The sequence below is a fragment of the Malania oleifera genome, chromosome 12, assembly GCF_029873635.1.
Source record: "Malania oleifera isolate guangnan ecotype guangnan chromosome 12, ASM2987363v1, whole genome shotgun sequence".
Classification (NCBI taxonomy): domain Eukaryota; kingdom Viridiplantae; phylum Streptophyta; class Magnoliopsida; order Santalales; family Ximeniaceae; genus Malania; species Malania oleifera.
Genome location: NC_080428.1, coordinates 62194040 through 62206204, shown reverse-complemented (window position 1 = coordinate 62206204; position 12165 = coordinate 62194040). Strand labels below are relative to the sequence as shown.

Sequence of the window (12165 nt, the reverse complement as noted above, 5' to 3'; positions counted from 1 at the left end):
TACAGTAAATTTTGTAAATACACAGCACATCGTTCTGATTTGTCCAACAATGTTTTTTTAATTCTTACATTTTATTTGGGTAACTATAATTCATTCAAAATCACCAGCAAAACAGAGAGAGACATACAAGAAAAAACAGAAATCTATCAACAAAAAGAATCACACACTTGAAAATTAAGCATACATCAACAGATACTGTGAAAACAATACAAAGCTAGCACTTCCTAGATCTATTAAGCAATAAGAAGATACAGGAGAAAAAGAAGGGTTCACCCAGATGCCAAGTTAAAAATATCTAACATGACATTTGGAAAATGAAAAAGAAGCCTGCAGACTGGAGACCCAAAAAAGGCAAACAAGAATGAACAACTGACCTGCTCATTAACTACAGGAGGAAGACCGCCAATATACACTCGGCGTGCATGCCTTGTAGCCTATAAAGAAAAAGCAGAAGGAAGAGAGAGAGAGAGAGAGAGAGAGAAAGAGAGATCACTTTAAGCTATTTATAACATAATTATACCCAAAAAAGAAATGAATAGAACCAGCATCACATACCTGCTGAGTCATGGTTTGCACAGCCATTAGAGGAAGAGCTCCCATCTAATTGACATAAGCATACGTATTTAAGTTACCCATATAAAAAGAGATGGAAGACCTCAAAACAAAGCCACAAACTTGTGCTCATAAATATAACTGTATAAACTGGACTAAGCCAAGCTTTTGGACCATTTAGCTTCACTCATTCATAATCAGATTGTGTTTTAAGCTCCATCTAATTAGCTAGTTTTTCTCAATCTCAGATCAAATTTGTAATAAGAAACTCCAACTTGACCCCAGGCAGCAAGATTGAGCATAACCATGGCTCAGTACGATGGGCTTTTCCATCATATGATTAATATAATCCAAGGATAGTATAGCCCCGATATAAAGACAATTTTAAACACCTGTCAGGAAATATTCAATCAAATATTCAGAATTTTTTCCCATCAAAAGGAACACGACAGCTTTAGTCATACCAGTTCCTTCAAAACCGTACCAGACCTGCCAGCAACCCTGCTGGCTGGACTAGTTGAACAAGTAACCAGTTCACTGGCCAATACAGTACGATATGAAAATTGACTGACAAAACTGGGCCAGTTGAACTTGAACCCGTATTTTTAAGAAAACCCCGTTAAATTTGATTTTGACATCAAAACAAATTTCTTTTATAAAAAACACATGAAATATATAGTTTTAGTAGAAAAAACTAACAAATGACTCTTTTTATTATGTTGTGTATAATGTGATTACAAACTGCTGTATGTTGTGTATAATGTCATAACATACTTTTGCTTTTATACATAAAGTCAGGTGCCTATAAATAGAAAGAAATCAACTCACACTATACAATTAAATATAGGAAATTATAGCTAATAAGGCAAGTATACTTTAGGGCACACTAATTGTGATTCTCGGCACACACTATATCTAGAGTTGCCGAGAATAGTAGCTTTCCATATGCAGCAGATCTTCAACACTCCCCCTCAAGCTAGTGAATAGATGTCAATCATTCCAAGCTTGTCCACCAGAGCTTCATAAGTCTTCCTGTCTAACCTTTTAGTAAACAGATCTGCCACTTGTTGAGTTGTAGGGATATATGGCATACACACTTCTCCAGACTCAATTTTCTCTCTAATGAAGTGTCTATCAATCTCAATATGTTTAGTTCTTTCATGTAGTACCGGATTGTGAGCTAATGAGATTGCTGACTTCTTGTCACAGTAGAGCTTCATGGTCCCATTGATGTTCATTCGCAGGTCCTTCACGATTAGTTTAATCCACATTATCCCATCTAATCCTTCAGCTAGGGCTCTAAATTCTGCTTCTATACTGGATCTAGCAACAACATTTTGCTTCTTACTCTTCCATGTAACTAAGTTTCCCGCCATATACACAGAGTATCCTGTAGTGGATCTTCTATCATCCATACATCCTGCCCAATCTGAGTCGATGTAGACTTCTACATTCAGTGTATCATGTTTTTTGTATAGGATGCCCTTTCCTAGGCATGACTTCAAATACCTTAGGATTCAATTCACAGCCTCCATATGTTCTTTACCAGGACACTGCATGAACCTGCTTACATAACTTACAGCAAAAGCAATACCAGGTCTAGTATGTGATAGGTAAATTAATCTACCAACTAACCGCTAATATCTTCCCTTATCAACTGCTTCATCCCCTTCATTCACTCTTAGCTTGGCATTTGCTTCAATTGGAGTTCCAACTGGTCTACTTCCTTCCATCCCAACCTCTTTTAATAGTTCAAGAACATATTTCATTTGAGTGATAAAAATACCCCGTTTAGATCTAGCAACTTCTATTCCCAAAAAATACTTTAGATTTCTGAGGTCTTTGATCTCAAATTCTCGGGCCATCCTCAGTTTTAGATTCTCCATTTCTTCTTTATCATTCCCTGTAACAATAATATCATCTACATACATAATCAGGACAGTAATCTTGTTACATGTAGAGTGTTTGATGAATAAAGTATAAACATCTTGACTCCGCCTATAGCCCATTCCTCTCATGAACCTTGTAAATCTCCCAAACCATGTTCTAGGTGACTACTATAGTCCATACGAGGATTTCTGAAGCTGACACTTTCCCCTTTACATCTTCTCCTGTTAGCCGAATTTCCATGTAGACCTCTTCCTCAAGTTCTCCATGAAGAAATGCATTCTTAACATCATACAGTTTTAGTTCACAATCCAGATTTGCTGCTAAAGCCAGTAGGATTCTAACTATATTAATCTTAGCCATTGGAGAAAAAGTTTCAAAGTAATCAACACCAGAGTTTGAGTATATCCTTTAGCTACTAGGCGTGCTTTGAACCTTTCAACACTTCCATCTGGTTTATATTTTACTGCAAATACCCATTTGCAACCAACTGCCTTTTTCCTTTTGGTAGTGTGCACAACTTCCACATCTGATTCTTTTCTAACACTCCCAACTCTTCAAATACTGCTTTCCGCCAATTGTCCTGTTGAAGTGCCTCTGTGACATTCTTTGGAATGGAAAGACTTGTTAGGCTGGTAGTGAAAGCTTTACACACTGGTCCAAGTCTATGATAGGATACATAATTTGACAGTGGATGTTTAGTGCAAGTTCGAACCCCCTTCCTAATTGCAATAGGCATATCAAGTTCACTACGTAAATCTAAAGCTGAGTTTGTACCTTCAGATATACTTTCCTCTATTGCATCCAAGGGATCTTGTGAGGAATGAATGGTCTCAGTTGTGCCTGATTCTTTGACTGGTATCGGTAGTGTCTTTCTCCTTCTATGGCATGTCAAAAACGGTTGTTTTTGGCAATTTAGAAGAGTCAGTCTGCTGTGGGCTGTCTGTGGGTTCAAGTTCAGGTTGCAAAGTGTCTGGTAGTAGGATGTCTCCAAGTGCATGTTCAGGTTGCTGGAGATCAAGCCGCAGGTCAGGGCGGTCAGGCTGCTCAGGCCGCAGGTCAGGGTGTTCAGGCTACAAGTGGTCAGGCTGTTCAAGCTGCAGGTCAGGGTGTTCTGTGATAGTTTCACATTCCTACACGTCAGTAGGCATAGCAATTGGCATAGAGACTTGATCTAGACCTTGATTAGGGCTCCAGAACTGCTCGGGATTGACCCTATTCTGTGGACAATAACACATGTACCCTTTGTGAAACATCGAGTACCAAGGAAAATACACTTTGTTGCACGACGTTCTAACTAACTAATATTGCTTGACGCATTTTGAACAAAGGAAACACACCCGAAAACACGTAGTGGGGGATCAGAATAGAATTTAACCGTGGGATAAATAGCTTTGAGTTTGTCCAGTGGAGATTCAAAGTCTAAAACTCTAGAAGGTATCCTATTAATTAGAAAGGTAGCAATTAAGAGCGCATCACCCCAAAAATGCTTAGGAACATTATGATTAAAGAATAAGCTAGAGTGACATCTAGAAGGTGCCAGATTTTTCTGTCTACTTGACCATTTTGAGGAGAGATGTGTGCACACAACATATGGTGAATAATGCCTTTTTCGGTAAAGAATGTTTTGAAGTCATTATTGACATATTCTCTACCTTGGTCACTATGAAGTATTTTGATTTTTTGTCTAAGAGATTTTGGATCATGCTGTAAAAAATAACAAACAGTGAAAAAGCCTCAGATTTGTCATGCATCAGATACACCCACATATGTTTAGTGTGCTCATCTATGACTGTTACAAACCAATGCAACGATGGCCAAAGACGGAAGATATGCGACAAGGTTCCCACACATCTCAATGAATAACTTAAAAAGGAGTAGATGCATTATTAGTACTTGAAGGATAAGACACTCTTTGATGTTTAGCTAATTCACTAGTAGAACAATGAAACTGGGAGACATCATTGGGCTTTATTAGTCTAGGAAACATTTTACTAAGAACAAGAAAAGATGGATGACCAAGTCTCATATGCCACAGCCAAGCTTTAGGAGGATCACCAAGTCGTTGCATTCCATGAAAACTTGTGGATCGAATCTGCTGTTGGTGCCCATTGTGCATCTTCACCAGGTACAACCCATTTTCTTCCTCACCCAGGCCACTCTTCTACATAGAGGTCAGATCCTAAAGAAAACAACCAGATTCAGAAAAACACACTAAACAGTTAAGTTGCCTACATAACTTTTGAACAGAGATTAGGTTTGCTGATAGTCGAGGCACATGCAGAACATTAGGTAATGTCAGTTTCCCTCCAAGATGAATTGTTCCTTTTCCTGCAACTACTGATGTTGAACCATCAAAAATTTCAACTTTATGGTTACTAGGGCTAGGTTTATATGAGACAAAAATAGAGTTACTTCCTGTCATATGGTCCGAAGCACCTAAATCAAAAATCCACGTGTTATAGTTATTTAAAGTAGTAGAGGAGCATAATAAGTTTTACCAACTCCTGTGGAGTTAGCAGTCTTGGCATGGATTTCTAGTAACTTCATTAGTTCTGCAAGCTTCTTGTTGGTAAAAGCTGACTCAGTCTCCTCCTGTTGTTGAGCACCTTCAGCCATACGTGCTTTACTCACCTTTTTACCTTTATCTCTATTAGATACTGGTCTTCCATGTACCTCCCAACAAGTGTCCTCCATTTGTGGCATCGGTCACACCAAAGATTGTCCTTGTCGTCCCCTTTCTTCCTCTTATTTGGAGATCTACAATCTCTGTTGACTGCAATAGCCACAGATTCTCCACTCTGATCCTTAGTCATGGCTTTTCTTCTGCTCTCTTCACTTCCTACCATCAAGAAAGCTTCACTAAAGGAAGGAAAAGGAGTTCTACTAATCACCATGGAGCACACATTATCAAATTCAGATTGTAAACCAGCCAAGAATTTATACGTCCTACCCTCCTCCATAAGGCGAGTAACTCTAATTGGCACATGAGTATTCTCAAGTTCTAAATTTTGATAATAATCCAATTCCATCCATAATCCCTTTAGAGTATTGAAATAGGAATTAACATTGAAATCACCTTGTTTAGTGTCTTGGATCTGATTCTCCAACTCATACATTGAACCATCATTACCTCCACTTGAAAATTCCTCTTTCACGGCTGCCCATAGATCACTTGCCTTCTTAGGTAGTTACACCCAATGTTTGGCTGCATAGTGTTGATCAGCCAAGCCAACACCTGTGAGTTCTCATCTTCCCATCTCTCTGCTGCAGCTTCATCTTCTTCGGGATGCTTCTTAGAGCCATCTAGATATCCCAACTTGCTCTTCCCTCTGATGGTCATCTTGACTGATTGCGCCCAATTGCCATAATTGGTGGAATTCAGCTTCTCAAACACCATCAGGAGGTTGGATTGATCATGCTGGCTGTTGAATTGCATAGCTGACACGAGATGTTTACTGTCAACAGATATGGTGATGATTTGTGAGGTTTCTGGTTGCAGGTGGGTAGGGACGTGCGGCAGCTAGGGTTTTGCTTAAGAAGGGGGTGGTGGCTGAACTTCTTTCTCGGCGCGAGAAGGTGGCAGCCGAACCTCGTGGCTGAACTTCTTTCTCAGCCTGATAGGGTGGCAACTGAACCTCTTTCTCGGCCTCAGTCTGAGTGCTCGAGAAGCTGATGGTGACTAGGGTTTTCCCAGGGATGGAATGTGTGGCTAGGGTTTTTTCAGGACTGTGAGGCTAGGGTGTTAAGAATCTCGAATGACTTTTTTATTATGTTGTGTATAATGTCATAACATACTGCTGCTTTTATACATAAAGTCAGGTGTCTATAAATAGAAAGAAATCAACTCACACTCTATACAATTAATTCTAGAAAATTATAGCTAATAAGGCAAGTCTAATTTAGGAGACACTAATTGTGATTCTTGGCACACTATATATTTAGAGTTTCCAAGAATGGTAGCTTTCCATATGCGGCAGATCTTCAACAGTTTTCATGCAGTTTCGGAGTAAAACATACACACACAGAAAATGACTTAGGAATGATGTCATAGTTCAATGGACTTAGGGCTGACCATGTAGTGCTCAGCCAGCCAATTCACCCACTTGCCCTGTTTTAAAAACACCATTTTTACGGCAAAAAAATTGCACATCAGCCCAACTAGTGCTGATAATAAGTAATGAAACTATAATTTCTCAAAGTCATATGCACTGTTTGTCCGTAACAGAAATAAGTTTTGATTATAGGTATTTATAAAAATAAGTGGTAAATTTCTAAATAAATATACACATTCCATCCTTTAATTTCAAATTCAGCACTTTCTCAAAATAAATACTTATTGACAAGTGGTTCCAAATGATCCAATTCCTTCACTTATTTTTGCCTCTGACCAAGGCCCTATAATATATCTGACTCTATAAAGCAGAGGCCAACTCTTTGAAATGCAATATTTTTTAAAGTGGGGTTTGAATTTAGGCCTTCAATCTGAGAATTTCAATGTACCCAAAAAAAAAAAAAAAAATGACGACAACTGAGTTAAAATTGTCCTCTTCACCGTGTTTACAAGCTTTGTTGAGGCAAGCATATGTTTCAGGGATTTGGCTCATCCACCAAACAAGCTTATAACAGAAACTTGAACTTGGCTGGAAAAGTTTAATGAGATTGAATCAGCTCTAATCAACATCTGTGTAAAGCCAAGCAAAAGCTATTTGTGTCACTTAACTACCTTATTCATGAATACATATCTATTTATATACCTGCGTCGTCCCAAAGGGCAACATGTTTTGGAACATTCCTGGGATTGCATTAGGAACACCAGCTGGTTGCTGCCCTACACAATAGTTAACAAGATGGGAAAAAGTAAATACCAACTGAGCATCAAATAAGTGAAAATTTTGAAGAGCAACTTATCTAGAAACCTGAGACTATCTATTCATAAATAACGCCAATTTACTAAAAGCAAACAACTAAAACAATATATTTCATAACTAAAATAGTATTCCACTCAGATAATAAAATAAGAAAAAATTTCATTACTTCATATACAAGGGAAATATTTGTACGTCTACCAAATGTGAACAGTTTCCGGCTAATTGCTTGATGGCGAACAGGATCCAGCTAACCCGTGCATTTCGGTTCCCCATTGAACATAAAATCACAGTGGTCACGCCCATGGATAGCACGGTGGGACACGTAGCCCAACACTGCCTTCTCACCCAGACGATAAACACAAAAGCACAACAGAGAAAAACACACACACAACAACCAAACAACACAACAATGGTTTTCAGTTCCAGTATCAAGCCATTTGAGAGGAAAAACATAAATATGCCCAAAAAAACAGAAAATACCACAAATGAGTGCAGCAAATATCAAAGATTATAAATTTAGAATTCCTATTATGTAAAGAAGCCAGCATAACTCACTTGTTAATTATGCAAATATTTAGAAGGAAGCTAGGTGCAGACCTGAAAAAGCAGCATTTGGCAACACAGCGGCAGAAGGTGGTTCGATGTCAAAACCGCTGGTCCGCTTGCTGTTGACAAAATACATTATCATAACAAAGGAGCAACAGGAAGGAAAAAGAGTTCCACATACAACAAATATTAAAAATGAGGGGGGAAGGGGGGACAATAAGTTCTTGTGAACAAAAAGGTTAAAGGGAATTTCCAATTATACATCAGTACAACAGATTGTAGCAGTGATGAGTTGTGTATTGATAACACTTTCAAAGTTTCCAAAATTCAGAACATCGGAGCTTGGAGTTGGAATTGGTTAAGCTATGTGACAAGGGTACCCCTATTACAGCACTCCCATATCATCAGATGCCCTAGCTTATAATCAATATTGATTGTATTTGGGGCATAACTATGCAGGTGTCCTTCCAAAATTTTAGTAAGAGTGTAAGACGAGTGATGAAGAACCAAAAGCCAGACAAAAGATTGTGTTAAGGAATTGTTTGGGTCATAGGTCCAATAGATTTAAGTTTGATTTGTGAATCTTAGAGGTTTTTATTTAATTAGTAAGGGAACTGCTAGTAATTTTCTGAATTTCAGTTTTTCCTATAAATTAGTAAGATGCATCAAAATCCCTCTCAGCTGACTGTTGCTATCTGCTTTCTATTGCCCTCACTCTCAACCCCTCAGTTGCTCTTGGTTCTCTCAGCTCGCTCGGCTACTCTCCTTCTCTGTACAGCCCTGTCCCTAGCAGTTTTTCAGTTTATTCCGTGTCTGATGCGCAGTCCGACTTTACCACTGGCATGTGATCCGATCTCCTGTTTAGCCCTAATGCCCAGTCCAATGTGTACAGTTCAGTCCCTACCCATCCAGAGTTTATCCCTGGCATGTGGTCCAGTCCCCACCGGGTCTCCACTCTATCCCTAGTGTACAGTCTTGTCCCTATCAGTCTCCAATTTATCCTCAGTGTGGAATCCAGTCTGTACAAATTTTTCACACTTTTTGTCACCCAGCACGCATAAAGCTACCATGGACATGGCATAATCCTCGTTATCTCACTATGTGGATACTGGATGAGTGATACAACCCTTATCAGTTTTCCAACTTCTCTAAGTTCGCCTTCTGCCTGACATTACTCTTATGTGCTTGAAAGGATCCATTACAGGTTTGGATGCTACTAGATTCAGGCATGAGGAACAGAATGAAAATTCCCTGACAGGTCTCTCCAGATTATGAGCTGCTCATGCCTTAATCCTATAACAACAACAACAAAAAAACCAAGCCTTAGTCCCACTAAGTGGGGTCGGCTATATGAATCATTTTCCGCCAATTTATGCAATCATGGACCATTTCTTTTGATAGATTCAAGGATATTAAATTCTTACTTACTATCTCCTCCCAAGTTATTTTAGATCTACCCCTACCCCTTCTAATGCCCCCCACAGTAACTAAATCACTCTTCCTCACAGGTGCACTATAAGGCCTACGTTGCAAGTGTCCATACCATCTGAGTCATCCCTCCCTTATCTTATCTTCTATAGGAGTTACACCTAACTTATCACGAATATGTTCATTCCTTAATTTATCTTTCAATGTTATACCACTCATTCATCTAAGCATTCTCATCTAAGCAACTTTTACTTTTTGGATATTATGTTTCTTCATCGCCCAACATTCCGATCCATATAACATAACTGGTCTTATAGCTGTCCTATAAAACTTCCTTTTCAATTTTAAGGGTATTCTACGATCACATAGCACACTTGAAGCACTTCTCCATTTTAACCATCCTGCTTTAACTTTATGCATTACATCATTTTCAATTTTTCCATCAGCTTGCATAACAGATCCAAGGTATCGAAATCTACAAGTGCTATTTATTTCTTTATTATCAAGTTTAACTTTGTCTCCAATATTCCTCCTATCATTACTAAAATTACATTTCATATATTCTGTTTTATTTCTACTTATCCTAAAGCCTCTAGATTCCAAAGCTTCTGTCCATAATTCTAACTCAGCCTCTACTCCGTCCCTAATTTCGTCAATTAATACAATATCATCTGCAAACAACATACACCATGGAACCTCCTTTTGAATACTCTTAGTCAATTGGTCCATCACTAAAGCAAAAAAATATACATCTTTGCTTGTTTTTTAAATGAAAAAGCAAAGAGGGGCAACTGTAGACACCAAATTTTGACTGGGTAATTTAAGGCATGCAGCTCAAGCTTGTTTAATCAAGCTAATTCTAGATGTGGATCGTTACCTTTCCTGCTCTTAAATTGAACTGAAATTGCTTTAAAAGGCAGTTTGCAGTTGCAGGGTTGGGGGCTATGAAGCGAGAGAGTACTTGGCTACCACAAAAATTGAAAGGCAAAATATGGCCACCTGGCTCCATGACAGCATCTCTAATACAATTCAACTAAGGGCATACAAATATTACCAAGGAAAACAAAAAACCAACCCAAAAACAAACTATTTCACCATTCAGTTCAGTTCTTCAGTTATGGTTTCTGGTTTTGGTTTTTAGGTTTTAAAGAACAGTTTTTGGTTCGGATTTTGGTTTTGAGTGTAAACTGAACCAAAAAACCGAAATAACAAAAGTATATTGCTATTATTTAAATTAAAATTAAAATAACATATTCTAAGTACAAGTAATTTCCTGTATATTATATTTGATATTTTTTTTATTCCACATTCATTAAATGTCTTATCATTCTAGTTTTCTTAAGGTAAATATCGCAAAAAACATAGGCACATCAAAAGAGCAAGAGGCTAACTTTTTCCTTCTTAACCAATGTGGGACAAATAATTTTCCTAAAAGTAGCAAGCACCACTCATGCACAACAGCAGCCACCTACTGCCCACTGTGCATTTCAATGCACTTGAATCTTGTCAAAAAGTCCCACATCAATTGTTTTTTTATCAAAAAAGAAGATTTTATTAAGAAGAAGAAAAAGAAGAAGAAGAAGAAGAAGTGCAACAAAAAGCATAAGTAATCCTCCTTAAAAATACAAAACAAAATTAAAATAAATCAAAACAGCACAGCCAACCAATCAAGCTGGAAATCAGAAAATGAAAACCCTTTGAAACACGCAGCTGCAAAATCCACAAAAGAGGCCAAATAGTGAATCATATCCTAAAACATAACCGAAGACATCTTCTTCCCCACAAAAATACAAGCATCCCATTCCAACCAAATCCCCCACAAAACTGCAAAACAAGCAGACTTCCACAAGACCAAAGCATCCTTACTCCTTCCAAAACCTGAAAAATGGATAGTAACAAATCTCCCGCTGACTCAAGAGACACCCAGTCCCCTCGCCTCCCCTCCCCTCCCTGTATAATCACAGCAGGCCTACAAGAAATGTTACCTTGGGCCTCTAGATGCGTTAACAGGCCCTTCCCCACCCCAACCCTCTTTGCAAGTGCACTTGGGCCGAATCCATAAGTTTGGTAGCAAATTTAAAAAGCCCAAACATCTTAATCAATAATCCCCTTAAAGAGTTAAAATATTTTAAAAACCGATAATTAGCCAACAAACAGATTGTACAGTTTCTATTGAACTGCTGGTTTTCAGTTCGATATTGGATTGCAAATTTACAAACCGATTAGTTCAATTCAGTCATTGCAACTCATTGGTTTAAAACTGATTGCACCCCTACTCTCAACCCCACAATCTCCTTATTACTCATGCATAATATTGGTGATTCTAATACTACCCCATGGATACGTAATTATCAGATGCTAGTTCCAACATTTGGTTTACAAAAAACGAGGAATTGCAGGCAACATGCTAATTTCCCATTTAAAGGAATTCTGTTTATGACTTTTAGGCATTTATAACCCTCAGTAAATACCAAAGTTCCAAAAAATAAATGTATACAAAACAAACCACTGAACCACCACCAGCATCCCCCTTTCTCTCACTGTTCCCACCAACCAACACCACCTGCTGGTCAAAATCACGCTGAGAAACTGCACTAGAGCTCAGCTGCTGCCACCACCGGAACAACTCTCTGTCATCACCACGCTATCAGTATCAACAACTTCACCAGTAGGAACCCATTTCTTGGAGGCTTGGATGCCTTGGTTCAAGCTGTCTACACAACAATTCCAAGACTACCAGTCTTGCTCTCAAAAGGTCATGCATTCAAGATTTCCCCACTGCCATGTACTCACTGAAAGAGATGGCAATAGGAGTTTGGTGATTTTTTATAACAGAAGAGTTTCATGATATTTAAAAAATAAATAAAAATAAAAAACCTCT

At 38.3% G+C, this 12165-nt stretch overlaps 1 protein-coding gene across 3 annotated transcripts in view; it reads right to left on the bottom strand.

The window, feature by feature from the left end:
* LOC131145033 (splicing factor U2af large subunit A-like) overlaps nt 1–12165 on the bottom strand; it is a 36304-nt gene that overhangs the window by 16543 nt on the left and 7596 nt on the right. For all 3 annotated transcript variants that reach the window (XM_058094064.1, XM_058094065.1, XM_058094066.1), the window contains exons 4-7: nt 7908–7975; nt 7197–7270; nt 556–600; nt 375–434 (exon numbers count right to left, since the gene is read on the bottom strand). In XM_058094064.1, coding sequence (XP_057950047.1) covers nt 375–434; nt 556–600; nt 7197–7270; nt 7908–7975 — 247 coding nt within the window. The remainder of the gene's footprint in view (nt 1–374; nt 435–555; nt 601–7196; nt 7271–7907; nt 7976–12165) is intronic.